An 18973-nucleotide genomic window follows, 5' to 3' on the forward strand; every position below is an offset into this window, starting at 1 on the left:
GCAAAGGTGATCAAAGCAGATTAGCCCAAGACACAGCCGGGGGATTGGTTGGACTCCCCTCATTAACACAGGTTGTTATCTTGGAGCCAGCACGCTCACTAGTCCTCACCAGGGGAATACAGGGTCAGCCATTAGCATGTAGTAGAAATGCTAATGCTCAACTTGAATCAACAGACCCCTGACTGTCTGCCACCATTTATTTACTGCTGGGGTTGGAAAGGCGTTATTAGCCAGTGACACAAGCATGTGAACTGCAGCTCTGCCAGTAGTTGCTTTAGGACGCACAAGGTCACCTGCAGCACAACCGAGGAATGACCTTTTGTCATGAGCGCTAGACTCTCGTAAATTAGATGTGTGGCGGAAGCGTGACATGACTTGTACCACCTGGCTTTTCATGTGCCACATTTTAACCTCAAGCAGAACAAATATTACGAGCTGTGAATGTGACAAATGTGAAAAGGCAGTATTAGATCGTGGTGGTATTTCTGAGAGCTTTAAACGTTCCCTTGGCTCTTACTGTGGTAAAAGGAAGTAAAAGCTCAGGAACACACATACGAGAGCCGTCACTCCTGAGGCTGCAAACTTGTTTGGAGTTATTGTATCATCAGAGCAGAAGAGGCCAACAAGTACCCTCAAGTCGTGCAGTACTTGAGTGAGAAAAGGTATTTTGACAATTAGCACTATGAATTTGTCTCTCACGGCATCAAAATATGAACGCCATCAATGTTTATTACACAATACGTGCACATGCTCTTCCCAGACTGAGGCTTATTTCTTTTGGTAAGTGACAATATTTTACTATCGCTGCATAAATCTAACAAATGAGCTTTTCCTTTAAGTATACAGGCACATTTCAGAGTATGAGAGGATGGTGTACTGATCTATTAGTAGTCATCATGTTGTCTGTGTGGAGTCTTATGTACTGACAATCATTATTCTTTCTATATTTAGAGTAATAGTTCATTTTACAATCAAAACATTATGCATACAATATTGGAATATTAGTGTTTAAAAGATTATTTTAGAGCATAGCATCAAATTAGTGCCGGTTAAATCAGTCATGTAAAACAATAAATATCAAAGCCTGACAACATGAGAGAGCAGTTTTATGCATAAATATGATCAATAAATGACCTGAACATGTGCAGATGTATTTGTGAAGTCCTACTTAAAGAATAATCAACCAAATCATGGATTCAGGTGCAAACAGGCAAACTGTCCAATATCAACGGTAACACTTCAAAAAAAGTATAGTTTTCTTTTCTCTTGCTGTCACTCGCACAAACATACAGACACAAGACAGAATTTTAGTGGAGTTAAACATCTATGGAAGTATAGCAGCAGAAAATAGAGCTCAGTTGGAGTCACAGCAAATGGGGCCGAAAATATGGATATTCAAAATAGTAGTTGCATAAATGCACAACTCTCACTTCTAACATGAATTGTATGTTGTGTGGGGAACTCAAATAATCTTGCAATAACAAACTGAAAGAAAAATGAATAACTATTAAAAGACCATGAAATCAAAGACAAGCACAGCTAATATAAATGTTTAATATTTTTTTTATTTTTATCTTACCACAATTTTCTGTTTAAACCAGACTGGTAAGTTCAAAGAACTATTCAACTGATGTTTAGATCAGAGTGAGGACTTGATTTTGAAATCTTTTGTGCCAAACTCTTAATGCAGACTCAAGCAAAAAAATATCGGTCAGTCACACATCATGCGGGTACAGAAAAATAATTGGGGCTCTTTATATGCAAACATGAACACAGTAATGTATGACATTCAGTTAGTTCTCTTTTCAAAAGCAACATACTCTGCAGAGGAAGGCCAAGCAGTAGACCTATTCATTCATCCCCCTGCTTTGATATGTGTTTAGTCCTGCATGGGGTAATGCCCTTCAAAAAATATTTTCCATGAACAAATGGTTTTTTTTTCATTCATTTCATTCAGTAAGTCTAAAAATAGATATAAAACTACAGTAGTCAGTTTATGGAGAACCACAGAAACAAACTTTAAAGTGTTGACATGCGGTATTCATGTTTCATGTATTTCTAGCGTCCGGTTTTTTTTCCGCCACTTTTTTGTTTATTCATATTTTGATATAATGTAAACATACGAGACGAACATCAAATCTAACACATTTTGAAGTATAATTTTTTTTTTTTGAGGAAATCCTGCTTTACAAGTTATTGGGATTAAAAAAAAAAACAAAAAAACAACAACCTTGTTGTCTGCTGATGGCCTTTAAAAATCTCCATTTTAATAATTACCCCTACCTTTATTGTTTCCCTTTAACTTTGCTTCAGATATTTTCTCAAAATGCCTCAAAGCTCTTCTGTGCAGAATAACAGCACATTTCCACCAGCTGGTTGATAATGTGCAGTATTATGGTATTGGTAGAGATCTATGCCCAATATCCTCACATCAGATGACCTCTAGTAATGCGACATATAAATAGAATATTCATCCTTCAATCCGTCTGTGAAGTAACTCATTAGTATTCATATACATTATGTTAAGAAAGGCAATGTGGATTTTCTGTCTTTGGAAACATGGCGTTGCAGAGTTTCATTTATCATCAAGGAATTGGAATGAAGGGAAGTCAGCAGGAGACGAGGTAGTTTGTCAATCTGCTGGATTTACCAAATTCAGCCTCAGTTACCTCAGAACAAAGAGGAAAATCAGTCCCATAGCTGTGATGGACACATGATGTGCATGTAATTCAGTATATGCTCTATTTGCTAATGTGGCGAGAGGAGGGTGTGGTTAGAGTTTCGAGGACATTCACCAATATTATTAGTAAGAGTACGACATGGCCACCTTAGTAATTTCACCTCAAGAATAAGTTTTGCCCACACCGTATCAAGAACTCGGAACCCACTCAGGTTCTTTATACTGATGAGCAGGAGACGTGGTTCCACTACAAACAATTAGTCTTTATTATGACATCAAATATTCAAAACAGTGGTTTAAGCTGATATCATTTTAAGCACTAACTATTAATAAAAGAGCCTTAACCTATAGAGTTACTTAAAGAGAAGTTCAGGGCTGCAGCTTACCAGTGGAGAGGTGGACCGTTAAAGGTGAGGATCCCAACAAGAGGAAGGACCCCGATCACACCTGCACACACACATGAGGGTTGAGAACCAGGGGTGCACCTAACCACACAGCACACGAAGGGAGGCACCAACACCAGGAGGCACCAACCCACCACCTGAGGCCCTGCAGCTCCTACAGAGACAGGAAACACAATTAATGAGGCTCCACTTCACAGAAAGAAAGAAGAAAAGACACCAAGAAGACCGTCCAGCACACACTCTGCTGTTAAAGGGTGAACTGCAGGTCTGCAACTTAATATAAACCACAAAATAAAATACACAGCAATATTAACTCAATTAAACAAAATATTCTGTGACAGAAAAGTGTTTTCTTAATCAGCCAAATAAACTTCCAATCAGAACAAAGAACAAACTGAAAGGAAATAAACCTGTTAAATCAGGAACAAAAGAGAAAACAAACCAAACAATTGACATCAGCTGATCATCCAGGTGGGAAGATCAGATCCTCAGTTTACTTCAACAAAGTGACCACGAGGCCGAAACCTCCCTGGTCAGAGTTCACAGGTCAAACGGATCAAGTTGAAAGGAGTTTTCTACATTAAACAAACAGCACAATGAAACAGGATGAAGCACGCAGCATGACGCTGCTACCGGCAGCTACGGACACAAAACACGGTTACCAACCGGAACACAAGAATATCATAAAACCAGAGGAGACCAACGACGGAGAGATCATATACAAAACCACAGAAAGACCATTTAACAAAAGCAACTCAGACTGACAAACAATATGCAGCGCTGCTTACCTGCAACAGCGGCGGAAATCAGGTAGACCGGAAGTGGGACATGACGTCAGGGGAGAGGGGCGGGACTCCCCACCGGTATTTATATGGTGCCGGCTCAGTGATTGGCTAATGATAGCCTTGTGATGAAGGGATGAAACCAAGGCCCAGACTGATAAAAGCTCACTTATGCTACACTAAAATAAAGTCAAAATGATGGGCTGAGGCTTCATCCTGTCTTGGCCAATGAAGTAGGGCCAGTCGAGTGTAGCTGAGCTCTCCATAGACTTCTGCATTCTGGCTGACTCCGGAGAGGAGGAGAACTTTTTGGATTAAGACTTGGTAGCCAAAGCCAACATCCCCATGGAGCCATTGGAAAGCCCTCTTCTGGTCAACGCCCTTGATGGCAGTTCCCTGGCCAAGATCCTGCACCGCACTCTGCTGCTTCAGATACTCCCGTCTGGGAATCATTAGGAGTTTCTCCACTTCTGTGTTTCTGTCACCTCAGACGTCCTCGGTCCTGGGACACCTCTGGCTCGCGACTCACAATCCACACATCGACTGGACTGCTGGGAGTAGAGTGTGCATGTTTGTAGTCATCAGACAGCAGGAGAGTTTGTGCTGATATTCTACCTGCTGCTTACATACAGAACATTTGAGCCACTTAAATCTTCTATACACCAAAAAGGTGGGTCTTCACAAATCTTTATACAGTAGGAGATTCTCCTAAAGAATAAACACATGTTTAGATATATGATAGACACTGTTAGGTTACACAACAGCAAAAATAATTCATGCTTTACATTTACTGTCTGTGTATTGTGCATGTTTTCCATCAGTGGGACCTTTGTGCTACAACCACTATTGCGACACAAGTTAGACAATTTCAAACAGAACTAGATAACTGAAAATGTGGGCAATTATTCACGTGATAACCCTTTATGATTATTTGATATTCATTTTTGAGTTTCTACCAGCGAGTAAAGGTTCCGTTTTTCAAGGTGTAGACATCTTAAACTACATTCGTTCTACTGTTTTCCCGGTGAACAAGCTGCTTTGATGATAAAAAAAGATATTCAATAACTTCTTGAACTCATTGACAAAGAAAATGAACAAAAAAATCCAAACATGAAGTTATCCTTTTAAAATTGGATAGTCAGCTGGAAAAACTTTTCATTTATTTTATGTGTGCGTGTGCGTGTGTGTGTGTGTGTGTGTGTGTGTGTGTGTGTGTGTGTAAGAAAACCAAAAGTCAGATATTGGAATATAAAGGAGACGTAGGTGTACCTGAAAATCCTTGAAAATGTTTTAATCCCTTGTGAGTTCATTTTTGAATGGAGCTTCTGATGATGCTTATGTTAGTGTACATTCGAGACCCAAAGCTTGACAGGTATGCAAGTGAATCACAGTCCTTGATTGTAAATAGCCACAACATTCCACCTGAAAGTATTTTTGCAGATAAAAACATGTCTAGTGAGAGTATTATGAAGCAATAATATGAAGGGTCAGTCACAATAGGACCATTTCTCCTGCATCACCTGCATCAAACGCTCCATTTCAATGTCGGTAATGTCCTCATTGCAGATGAGACAGTGGTAGGAACCATAAGGGCTACTAACACCCCGTATGTCATTTATAGGTGTAGTTGTATCATTTCCAGTTGAAACATAACCACAGTCGTTGTTTCTAGAGGGTCAAGAGTGCCGCGAACAGGTAACCACTTCCTGTTTCCTGTTAGACTTCTCTGTCAACAAACCGCGAACAGGTAACAGCTTCCTGTTTCCTGTTACATGTTACAAGTTACAAGTTTAAAGTATGAAAGATAATTCATCTATGAACATTAAAATGGCAGTTATTGTATGACACGGTAATTCAACTCATTATAACTGAAGTATTTCCTCAGTCGTTGGTTAAATATTATAAAGGTGTTAAAGGTGAGAACAATAAGTTAATGAGGTCTCATGTCAGAAACAGGAGATGAACAGAATGATTTATCTGTTTGTGTTGGTTGGTTTTAAGATGGTGAGCTGAGCGGGACGTCCCGGTGGACAGTCGGGGACGTGGTGAGTCCAGCTGTCCACAGAGGACATCTGAATCTAAACCCAGATAAGAACCAACACTCTAAAACCGACCCGGTAGATCACAGAAGAATCGTCCTCGTGGATGAAACATTCATTACGCACACCGACCAGCACCTCAGCTTTTGGATCGATACACGCGAGGACTCAACTTTACTTCTGGATGACCTCCTTAATTTAAAGGAGGTCATTTCAATTTACAGGACAATATTATTTTTGCACTATTTAATTTGTACTTTTGAAAGAGCTCTATTCTATTCTATTCTATTTTATTTTTCAATAAAAAAGTCAGCGCTGTATAAATGTTTATTGTTGCTGTAAAGCAAATACATTTGTCATCTTCATAGTAACTCTGTCTGAGTTATTCAGGTATACTGCTATCCAACCGAGCTTGATGTTAGCCTTTCCTGCACTGTCACTTGGTGGCCACTAGGGGCGCTACACATGTACTAAATGCATCATCACAGTTGGCTTTGTTACTACCACCACTGAGTAGCTGATATGCTATGTAAGTGCTGTGCTATTTAGTGCACTATTTAACTTACCTTAAGCAATAATAAAGGTTTGTGTCACTATTAGGGGTACATGTGCCAATTTTAATCTCAATCTCTGTTTGAGGCTCAAGACTACATTACCTGTTACGAGCACAACACACGCAAATCTGAGACTGAACTGTCAGCAACTGAATGGCATTGTGGGAAATGTGTACTCAGCCCCTTCACGGTTCAACTGGTAGATTAAAGGAGCTCTCAGAGGAAAAGGGTTGGAGACTCCTGCTTTAGGGCCAGACACATACATACAAGGTCCCTTTTGGCGTCAGCGCAATGACCACCTCATGTCAAAGAAGGTCAGGTGACGGAGTAAAGAGTGACAAAGTCTGCATTGGAGGTCGAAGATGGCTGAACGAGTCAAACTGGACTTTTATCCATGAGAACAGTGTTAGAATCTGTTGAGAATCAAAAGTCAAGGTCGATTTCTTTTAATTAACGATGTGAGTTACTTATGTGTCATTAACGTAAGTAAGTAATTTACGTGACATATATCATATTACTTTGATCAAATTACTTATTTTAGCCCAAGCCATAATCTTTTCCTGAACCTAACCATTGAGCTGTGACCAAACTGTGCCGTTCGATTTGATGTCTGCAACAACGAAGGACTCTGAAAAAGTAAAGAATGGCCAGAAAATCTGGATTACACTTCCGTTTAGACTGTTTCTCTTTCTGTTGTGTTCTTACGTCGTCATTCAGACCTACTAAAAAAATACAAATATATCTCTGTATCACTGCAGCTGTAACCAGTCTGATCTTCTCTCTGAGGCTAAAATGGTTATTAAACAAAAATAGTTTCTTCACCTTTATAACTTACAGACAAAAAGCAACAGACTCTTCGATGTCTTAGCATAACAGTTTTTTTCTTGTTTTCTCTTGTTCTTAATTTTGACTTCAGCTGTTGTGTTGTTCTACTTGTGAAGCAGGATGAAGTGTTCTGGGAGGCCCTGAGCATGACTGTATAGGGTTTGTAGATGGAGCGAAGGGCAAGGCGGTCAATCAAAGACCACCTTTCCTCTCTCAGCTTTTGCTTTGGGGTCTTCCTGACGATAATTCTCTGATTTGACTTTGATGTGCCAATTTGTGCCTGATGAATAATTGTCTGGTTTGCTGATAACTTGTGGGAGTCAAGTGTATTCTGGTGCCACTCAATGCAAATGGGAGATATTTGGGTCCTTCAAATCACGACAGTAGCCCCTCTACATTTGCCTTCCCGTTCCGTGAGTAAACTGACCAATTAGCTGTGTTTGAAGAAGCCATTTTTGATTAGAGCAATCAGTAAACAGCAAGGCCCCTCTATGATTGTCCCCCTGATTAGATAAGTTGTCACTTGAGAAGTTGTTGGAGATTTTAATTTATGGCCTTATATCGCTGAAAAGTATGGTAATTACCTAATCCATTCTCCACAGTTCAGTACTTGGATTAAAATTCATCCATACTGTTAATGTTGATGACCTAATTTTTCCTCCCATGGTTTCTTAAGTAGTCTCTGAATCAAAAAACATACAACAACTGCTATGTAGAAGCAGGTGGACAGCATTGATGTTAGTGGTGATGACATCAAGATAATGAGAAAATACACATTAAACACTGCAGTATAAATTCTAACTTTTTTTTTGTTTATTTCACTCAGTCATGGTTGTATTTACCTCCCGTCTCCTCTGGCAACAAGGTACTCATTACTAATGAATTATCACAGAACAATTTGCATAAGAAAAAACATCTTCACTTCAAAACATCATTATTCACACCCATCTTTTGAGTGTCTATGCATTAGACCCTAATTAACACTATGGGCCAGTTAATGGCTGAAAGACTGCAATAAGTGATAAATTACAACATTCTTGTGCAACTAAATTACCAGTTCATTAATTTGAATATGCAGTTATATAAATTTGAATGAAATAGAGAGTTATGTAGTAAAACAGATAATGAATAGAGCGTGCTTTAACAGTTAAAAACTATAAGAGGTGAAGAAAAATCTGAGGAGAAAAACTGAATTTTCATCTTGTGATTTTCATAACAAATCTCTCATTAATAGAGGACATTGAATGGTTTTGGTTTACTGTTAGAACTTCAGTCCCTGTAAGGTGAAAGGGAAGAGACATTTGTTTTTTAAGTGACTTCATCTCATTACAACATACATTAATACAACCCAATGTAATGTACAATCTGAAAATATTAGATACCTGGTAAAGGCAATAAAGCTTCGAGAGGAGTTTGGACAGAAAACATTCTTAATAACAGAATCGTCCAGACCTTAGAAAGACAGAAATAAATGGACATTAGAAATTTATATTAGACAATTAATAAATGCAAACCTGCTGTTTTTACTTTTGTTGAGAAACAGTAGTTCAGCTATATATGTATATATGTATATATGCCTGACTTATACCAAATATCTTACTAGTATTTGTATTTTTTTTCAACACAATATAATTTAAAATCAATTTCTTTTTCTTTTTCAAATAAGTTTGATAGTCACATACACAGTCATTTCCCTCACAGTCTCACATACATATATTACTACCGTATTTTGAATCTCTTGCAGGAAACTATCATGCCACCCACGACAGCTTTACTTTTAAGCGTTACTTTTTCTTTACTTTTTATCAGATGACATCATACGTGGTCCAAACCCATAGTTCACTGCAGATTGCAGTGTATTGACCACCAAATCCTCCAATGATGCCTTAATCAATACAGCAGACAGAGTAAGTAGACAGAGGAAGGGAGTGTGTGTGACACAAAGCCAGGATTAGGCCTGATTAGGGCAGTTTTAACATGTCCTGCTGATTAGGGGCCAGTGGATCTGACCGCTAATTAGATGTGAAGTGTGGCTGGCCGCACAGACAGGACAGCAGCAGGAGGAGGGGTTGGCAGCCCAAACTACCCTCCCTCCCCCCGTCCCTCCCACCTACGCTTGTCCACTCACCGCCCCCACAAAAGGCTCTGGGGCTCTTTGATTGGGTACGCTGCATTGTGGAGTGGGGAGTTGAAAAAGAGTCCCATTTCCCCTTTGCTGTACCACTACCCCCTGCAGGGAGGAGTCAATGTACCCTTTCTGTGCCTTAGTATGACCAGCTGGCTTCAGCGGGGCAAATAAACACTCCAGATCCACCGGCCAGTGTGACTCCCATGTAAAACAGAGCCTTTGTCCCATGTGGATTGTGTCCTAATTGGTGTCCCTGAAACAAATTCTCAGCGTGAATGTTATTTGCACTAATGGGCTTTTAATGGACAGATAATTCACATAAGATACAAGTTACAAGTAAATAATTGACTAATATTAGCCTGCTGGAAGATTAGACATTAAAAACAATGTAGATGTGGATAGTTAGAAATAGAAAAAATGCTAAATTTATCATAGTGTCGCCAAAATATAAAAGATTTAGTCCTGCTTGCTTGATGCTTGTTTAAATTGTGTTTAATTAAAACTTTGAAGTACAATATTTCACATTGAATCCAATCTAGTAAGAGATTCTATTGTCCAATTTCTCTAGAAATTTATAGTTATTTGTGTGATAAACAAATCCTCATTTTGGCCTGTATCATTAAAAACAATGGGCTTTGCAGGATGGCATTTGGCCTCGTGATTCCCATCAATTTCTGGAATGTATCCTCCTAAAATTGATTCATGTGCGACCACTAGTCACACTTTTATGTTATATTTCCCCTTTTCAGTTTTAACCAGAAACAGTTTTGTAGTAAAGATTTAAATGTTTTAACTCTGACCTGTAATCATGATCCGTTTGAGTGACCTCTTAATAACCACTGCTTTAAATTTAAGTAGACAACCTTTTTTAAACTTAACCAAAATCACTTCACCTTCACTCTCCCCAAATTAAAGGAAGCTCATAATAGTCCAGAAAATGGCTGCTGCTTTTTGCAGCCTGTGGCATAAGATTTATGTTTGTCATGTACAAAGTGGTGTTAATGGCTATGAAATTGCACTGGTCTAATCGAAAGTAATTAGTCTATTTGCAGAATTCAAAGGGAATTCAGCTTTGTCCCCACATTCCCTTTCCCTGCCTCCACCCTGAGACCCCCACGACCACAACAACTCAAGAGGAAGATAGGAGTGAGAGAAAAAGAACATGGGCTTTGGGGGCGTAAGCCTGTTTGCCCTCGGGGTCACATGCTCTACAGAGTTGAGATTGTCAGCTACAGTCTGGAAAGTTTATTCGAGGGACAAACAGCAGTCTAATAGTAATTCCCTCTGGAGAGCAGTCAGTGTCTCCCGCTGAATGCTGGAGAGGAGACAGGTTGCTGCAAGATGATAATTGAAAAGAAAGTGGGTGGTCCTGCTTGGCCCCGGCGGCCCTCTGGGACAGTTATATTGAGACTCCTGCGTGTTTTGGAGGGGGCAGATTACCGAATGTTATATTTGAAGAAACGATTATGTCCTTCTGGGCTTAATTTGACAGACGTAGCTATTGAGTGATGGCTGTTTCTGTTGTCTTTTGCCATTCATGTAGATCTGTGTGTTTGCATGTGTGTGTTTGGGTGTTTGCAGTTGGATCATTGACCTCCATTAACTAGCTCAGAGTATTATTTTTACAAAGATTTTTAAAGCGTTGTCCTTGAAAATTTCTGATACCTTTTTTACTCAACAACTTCTGAATCCCTCATATTTGTGTATTATGTGTTCATAGAATATACACTTGTGTGTCTCAAATAAAAATTTTTTTTAAAAAAAGTATGATCCAAATACACAAAATATATAGTTACAGTTAATTGTGTCTATAAAAAGAAATAAAACATTAAAAAGAAATCAAGCAAAGTAACACTCTCTTCTGGACACACACACACAAATAACTTTGCTGTAGCCAACACACACTGATCTTATCCATTGCTTACCTCCATTGAACTGCTCTCCAGCCCTGGCCCTATTAACCAGTAATCCGCAGACTGGCAGCTGGCCATTGCCGTGGCAACGGTGAGCTGAGAGAAAGCTGCTTGCTGGTTCAAAAGTAAAGAGGAGTGCTGTGAAGGACAGAGATGAACTCTTTTGTCCTGTAAATGTGTCTTTTTCATATTTTTGAATACAAAAACTAAATTTCTTACTAATTTTCACTTCACCTCTTTACATAGTTGAAGGTGACGATTAAATGCTTTTTATACTCATTTAATTTCCTTTTTTCTTGTTTTGGAACAGACTGAAACCCATTCCAAGGATGGAGTATAATTATATTATATTATATTATATTATATTATATTATATTATATTATATTATATTATATTATATTATAGCCCTGCAGTTATTTTGAACATACAGACAGTTATTTTGAATGACTTACAAATTTCTAGGAGAAGTTTGTTCTTTACATCTTTATGTCTTGAATAATATTGTTCACTGAGGTATAACGTCTACAGCTACTTCAGTGTGAGTTTAGTCCATGCCCCCATTTTACTACACAGTTTTTGACATTAGTTGCATAAGGACAGATTCAACATTTTATGGAATCACACACATTATATTTTACGAAACCCTTTAACCTTTCATATTTATGGTGATAAAAGTACATCCTATATTTTGTGGAAAGGCACATCCTTTATAGAAACCATGACTGTTGTAAGGATGAATTCCTTTAGGTAATGGTACTTCACCTATACAGTTGTACTTGAAATACTTTCTGTATGGAGGCTCACTGAAGTTCTGCAACATTTAAATGGAACCCACATAATGTATAATACATTGAAATTATATAGAGGCCTGCTGCTGCATTTTCAGCATGTGTTGTGAATTATCCAGGCAGAATTAGATCAAGAATTTCAAGAGTTTAGATTTATTTTACGATTTTAGATTTATTAAAGAAAGAAAAGACAGTGTATACAAATGATTTATTGTCATAAGCTCTCATACACATCTCAAAAAGTTATAACACAGTAGAGGAGGTCTTTCTCTGACCTCCTCTGACTTGAATCCTAAACACAGTGGTACCTCTGTAGGGGATTCACAGCTGTAATAGACTGCAGACCTGGCTAAACTAATTTTCTTACAGAAGAGTTTGTGGGACTTAATGAGGCATAACTAATGGAGGTCCCACAATCATCAGCACCATGCTGGAAGCTCTGTGGCAGGACAGAGCAGCCATTGATTCTTGCTGCAAACCTCTTGAGTTCCTAATCAGCTTCTTTAGTTGTGCGTTTCAGGCCTGACAAACCTATTGTTGGCCTGTGTCACTGGAGGTCAGTAGTTATTAGTGGCAACTGAAAACAGTTTCTCTAACTACTTATGAGAGAATTGAATAACATGCATAGGGGGACTTGGAGGGGGATTACTGGCAGCGCAGCGAGTCCGGTCGGCACAGCAGAGAATGTGACATGGTTTTCTAATAAGGGATGCCCACCACCCCCCTCCGACACACACACACACACACACACACACACACACACACACACACACACTCTCCTAACCTGGTCCTTCAACCTCTGTCCCCACAAGGATAGACAGATGTGAATAGTCTTCAGAAGATGGCTTTGCCCGTGCAATGCTTAATACTGCTGAAATGATATTCATAGTAAGCAATAGAATTAGTCAGTGGAAGTCCAGGAACAGAAATAACTGCGTGCACATGTACGTTCATGTTATCATCAAACCAAAGGCAATGGTAAACATGTGGTTTCATGTATTTAATTTCAGGAAAATCTGTTAAAGTGAGAAATGTCTTATGACCTCCTTATAATGTTTTTTTTTTCTCTGTAGGAAGATTATTATTTGCAGGCTTTTTTTTCATTTCGAAATTACTAAAATTAGGTAACTTTTTGCTTCCCTGGACAAAGATTTGTCGTGACTCATTCTTGTGGAAACACAACAAATCCAGCAGGCACAGATTTGTCACAGAAAACAGAAAGATTGTCTCTCCTTTTGGTAAAATACGACCGCAATACACTAATTAAAACGTGTCTCCGTGTCTCCCAGAACTTGCCAGTTCAATGCATTCTTTCTTCCTCTGAGAGAAATAAAAAAGCGGACCTGGCCGCCTCCTAATCATTTCACATGGGGCAAGATTTGTGGGAATATACTGTATATAGGAAAGAGGGATAAAGGAGTGGTGGAATTTATGGGAATAAACTTTGAGCATGAATCAATATCATGAGCATAAATAAATAAATACATAAATATATATATATATATATATATATATATATATATATATATATACATACACACAAATATCTTATGGAGTAGAATCACATTATTCTATTGTTATCTGTGTGTGTTGCAGAAATTGTCGTACTCGTCCACTATTCCACTCAAAAACTAGGACAGACTGCTTTTAGCTTTCTGTTTTAATTGCCTTTTAAGACTGATAAACTCTCCTCCTGTTATACCAGCAAAACTGAAATAACACTGAAATATGTATGATGATCATTACATGTTTGTCCTATGTTTCTGTGTAAACTGCGCAGCCAATAATGTTAAGCCTTTGCCAATTAGAGCTCTCTTGGTTGCTAGGTCGCCATGGTCAATTGAGGAACACATCAATAGGACTTGAAAAGGTTTCTCTGCGATCAGACCTTCTGACATATTAAGTAGAATAATGGGAAGGAAAGGAGTTGGGGGGGTTGCAGAGACTGAAGCAAGGCTTCTTTCTACATTCACGTTATGCAGTGCAACCTGCAATTACCTGACAAGAATAGTCTGAAAATTCTTTACATTGTGAAATAGAATATCGTCCACTTCATACGTCATGCTAACTCTGAGGGAATAATAAAGTATATTTCTATCTATCTAACAGTATACATGGCATTGAAATAGTGAGAGACCCTTTGTAGTCCTGATGGAAATATCTGCTTTTTTATATAGGCAATGTTATATAATGCATGACTTATTCAGTTGCTTTGTTTATGTGTTAATGTGAGCTTTGTGTGAATGCACATGAGCAAGTGCACATGTGTGTGGGTGTAGATGTTGTTAACACAGTCACCCTTTAAGCAGGTTCTGCAGCAACATACATTGGAACCACACAGTAGTGACTGCAGCTCCAAACTTTTCAGACAGAAATGATGATGCCAGCACCAATTACAGTGCCCAGCCTGTCTCATATATCCTTACAAAGAGAGGTACCTCCCCAATAAACTGAGAGAAGCAACAGGCACAATAGCCAGTGATTACCAAGCATAGCCTATTAGTGCGCCATAACTATGGCTATTGAAAAGAGAAAAGAATGGCTTCACCTCCACTTTCATTTCATGTGGTCCACCATCAAAAGCTTTGTTGACAGCTCATTCATGCCCTCAATTTGGAGACAAAATCTAACAGAAGCATCTTGCAGCATCAAAGTGTATATTGTGGAATGCATTTCTCTTTTTAATGCTCTTATCAAACTCCCTTCTGATGGAGTTGTCGCGCTCAATTCCAAATGTCAGGTGCATATTGGCTCTGGCGCTTCCTTCGAGTGTAGGGATGATAGCACATATACATACAGCTGCCAGGTATGTGAAGGGGTTGGAAATGGAGGCTCTCCAAGGTCTCCATTGAGATACACTGATAGCCATCATCATCATCACCGGGTGTCATCAGCAAGAGGATTGAGAAGTAATTTCCGAACATGTTTAAATGACCACAGGAAATGAAATGTTAGATTCTATTATCAGCTGCTGCTGGTGTAAAAAGGTTTTGGAGGACAGAAGCAAAGGGGAACCGACACTGATGCTAAGTGATGACCTTAAACACTTTGGAGTTTGTTTGGACAAATCATTCATCTTCCACAGAGATTGAGCAGAGTGAGGCTAGTCTGTCTCTCTGTGCATGTGAGTGTGTGAGTAAAAAAGAAAGAGTGACAATTTGCTGCTGGGTACTTCTGAACACCTACTTACAATGCCTTTCAATGCAGCTGAAATAACAGCAGATTATAATGTTATTCAAAATAAAATAACATTAAAACATACAGTATTTATATTAACTGAGGGGCACTCTAGAATTTGTGTTTCTCATTTTAATGTAATATGTATGTCGTCAATATATATATATTGTCAGACAGAGAATGGGGCAGATATTATAAAAGGAAATATGCTGAAAATAAATAAGACTCAGCTGGGAATTTTTTTTGGCAATTATTCTAGATCATAGTAGTTTATTCTCACTTTAATATGAACATGCTCTGTGCCAATCTGCATAATCCCCTATGAATACTTAGATGACAACAAAATAACTTAATTTACACTCAAATTCAGTTTTAGTAAAACAAATAGTAATTTGAATTGAAAGTTTTAAATAATTGTAAAAAAGTATAAAGAAATTAAGAAGCATATTACTTATAACGTGTAACTGATTTTGATGTTATTATTTTGCAAGGACTGTGTATGATAATAATAATATTTAATAATAATAATAACTGTGATTTGTGTAATTAATTTAATGTAGCATAATTATAGTAATGCAGGGCATGTACTATTCCTATAGATAATATATTCGTTCTTATTACAATAATTGGTCGTCATTGTGTATTTCATTGAGGCTCGCATTCACAATATAATTGACAAATTACACTGCGGTAATACGAAGGTCTGGGCCTAATAAACAGTACAATCAACATGATTGAAGAGTTTATAAAAAAAGAAATAAATATATCGATAAATAATGCATAAATTAATGTCAATAATAGTGATTTTTAAAAAAGGGGGATTTCCCGGTCTTATGGACTCTTGCAGACATCTCCCATGAAAGGCAGCCCTCCAACATGTCACCTGGACAATGCTGGCTCCCTCATCGACCTTGCTTTCCAGCTCAAATTGGTCTCAATCACAACATAATGAAAATGCACTCCAAAACAGATCCCTTTTAAAAAAAATTACTTGTGCAGGAATAGCTCTCACACTTCAAGTTATTTATTGTTAACGTTCACTTGGTTTTGAAACATATACAGCAGCCATCACGCATTTGTTCCTTTTTAACTTACAAAAGAATAAAGAAAACATAAAATTGGACGCAATAACGATTATTATACAGTTAAACGCATTCTTGTGTGTTAGCCAAATATACAAGTCCCTACTTTATTCAGTAATTCTAAATGGATACATTAGTTTACAATATTAATATGATAAAATACCAGGTTATCACCGCAATAAGGAGTGGTGGCTTAGTGTACTTCAGACCTGATCCCACCTTCCCTCCCAGTCCGAACTCAAGTGAAGCAGCATTCCTTTTTGTTTCAACAACATAGACTACCTTTAAAACATCATGAGGAAGGTCCAAAACATGGATTACAAAAGGTCCAGAAACGACATAATTGCTTTCAAGGGCGGCCATTTCTGTAATGTTCAAAAATAGACTCCCCTGTCAGAGATGTCAAGAAAATGTGCCCTGATCAGCTGGTGCGCCTCTGTGCGCCTTGTCCCCTCCAAAACAAAGGGCCCCCTTTCTCAGAGCCCTCAGCGTATATATATATTTATGTATATATATATATATACATATACATATATATATATATATATCTAAACATAGTTCGTTTGCATGGGCTCATCCGCAGGTTCACATAGAAAAAAGTGGAAAGTGACAGTACTGTATTCGGTCCTACCACGTTCTGCCGTAGAGGAGGTTTGAGCTGACCATGTTACTGGTGTAATCTACAGCTGATGTGTCTATCTGGGCCATGTTGAGCTGGCTGTGTAGTGAAGGGGGGCTGGGCGACATCTCTTCCAGCTCCAAAGCGTTCACCTGCTGCTGGCTTTGATGCTGGGTGAGGGTGCTGGTCGAGGATGCGAGCACGACTCCGGCTCCGTTCTGTTGTTGGCTCTGTTGCTGATTCTGTTGTACCTGTTGCTGGTTCGGCGTTGGCGTATTGGAGCCGTTCTGGCACGGTTTACCGTCCTTCACCAGAACAGGCACGGCTACCCGCCTCGGGGACTGCGCCTGCTGTTGGCACAGGTTCCCGTCCTGTTGCTGCAGCTGCTGCGCTGCCTTGTCCTTGGCCTGGCGCTTCATCTTATACCGGTGATTCTGAAACCAGATCTTCACCTGGGTCGGCGTCAGGTGGATCATGCTGGCCAGGTGTTCCCTCTCCGGCGCCGACAGGTATTTCTGCTGCTTAAACCTCCTCTCCAACTCGTAGACCTGAGCCTGGGAGAACAGCACGCGCCTTTTCCTTCTGGGTGCAGCGTGAAGAACTGGCATGGCTTTGGTGGCGTCCGCCATTCCTGTGAGACTCCCCATGCCGGCCATGTTCATACCTGTGGAAGGTCCCATGTATCTAGAAACTTAAAAATATACATACATATACGTGCGTTCAATAAACAGAAGAGGAGAACACTATTTCGCCTGAAGTAGTTTTTATTGATTATCGGGTGGTGTGTGTGTGTGTGTGTGTGTGTGTGTGTGTGTGTGTGTGTGTGTGTGTGTGTTATTTATTGAAGTTAAATTGAAGTGGGAAAACGTAAACTAAAAAAAAAAAGATTAAAAAAAAAAGAAAATAACGATTGATAATAATAATAATAATAATAATAATAATGTAAAAAATAAACAATAATGATAATAATAAATCTTGCCCTAAAATAGTTACTCGTGCCAAACATTAAAAAGTCGAGCCAGACTTGAAAGAATGATCTCCTTTTCAGTTTAATCGCCAAAAACAGTCATTTTAAATTAAAGATTTCGTAAAATAGTGTAAACAAAATGCACAAACTTTTTATGGTTTGCCGCCTGACATAAATATTGAATATTTAACATTATAAAAGAGGACGTGTGTTTCCCGCTGTCGTTGTTGAAATGTATTCGTGTTCGTACGAGGAAACAAAAAGTCTGAAAAGTGTATAAAAAGAGAAAGGAACTTACTTGTGGAGTATCTCGGATCTGGGTTGGTGCTGTACCACCCTGTCGCTGCTGCACTATTCCGCATGCTTTCCTGGTACGAGGGAAGGTCTCCCATGTTGCCAATGCTTCCATTGCAGTATCCCCCCATTGCGCTGTGGGAGAACTGGGAGACCGTGTGCGGCATATGGTAAGTGGTGGCCACGGTGGCGTTATGGCCCATGGAGTGCTGCTGCATGCCGGTCTGAGACACCTGAGGCTGTCGGTAGGCTCCTAGTGGAGAGGTTAGGTTCCCTGCGCCGTCCATACCACCAAACTTCTTGTAGGACTCCTCGATTGGACTCAAAATATCTGTCACTGAAAAAGGCGTTGTGTGCTTTGGGCTCAACGACATGATTCAGAAAGCAGGTAGATTTTTGTGTTTGAGCAGATCAACCGTGTTGTTGTATCGGCTCTCTCCTTGGTGGATGTCTACGTAAGAGAGTGCTTGTAGTGCGCCTGAGATCCTATTGATCGCCTTGGAGAAGGAGGCGAGCCCAGGGCGCTCTTAGCCCGGGTTTATTGGAGCCAGGAGCCAGGTTTACGACAAACACAGGGGGCGGAGCAAAACTCCTAAACCAGCAAACAATAGTCATTGACATTTTAGGAAAATAATTCATGAAAATACACTTTGCTTTATATTAATTTGTATACATGAATAAAACGAAGCCACATATAATTCTGTCCTTTCTATATGCAGG

The 18973-nt window shown here is 39.1% G+C and overlaps 1 protein-coding gene across 2 annotated transcripts; it reads right to left on the minus strand.

The window, feature by feature from the left end:
• Positions 1–16293: 16293 nt before the first annotated feature.
• On the minus strand, positions 16294–18739 carry nkx2.4a (NK2 homeobox 4a). Of its 2 annotated transcripts, none has more exons than XM_069151882.1 (2): positions 18258–18739; positions 16294–17656 (listed from the first exon to the last, which is right to left on the minus strand). In XM_069151882.1, the coding sequence occupies exons 1-2, from the start codon at positions 18625–18627 to the stop codon at positions 17001–17003; spliced, it is 1026 nt and encodes a 341-aa protein (XP_069007983.1). In that variant the 5' UTR covers positions 18628–18739; the 3' UTR covers positions 16294–17000. The 2 variants fall into 2 exon arrangements, with proteins under 2 accessions (XP_069007983.1, XP_069007982.1); XM_069151881.1 differs by having other exon boundaries at positions 16294–17683.
• Between the last annotated feature and the right edge of the window lie 234 nt (positions 18740–18973).

The sequence above is a fragment of the Embiotoca jacksoni genome, unplaced genomic scaffold (assembly GCF_022577435.1).
Source record: "Embiotoca jacksoni isolate LCO1_2020_lvr unplaced genomic scaffold, fEmbJac1.0.p SCAF_18, whole genome shotgun sequence".
Lineage (NCBI taxonomy): Eukaryota > Metazoa > Chordata > Actinopteri > Embiotocidae > Embiotoca > Embiotoca jacksoni.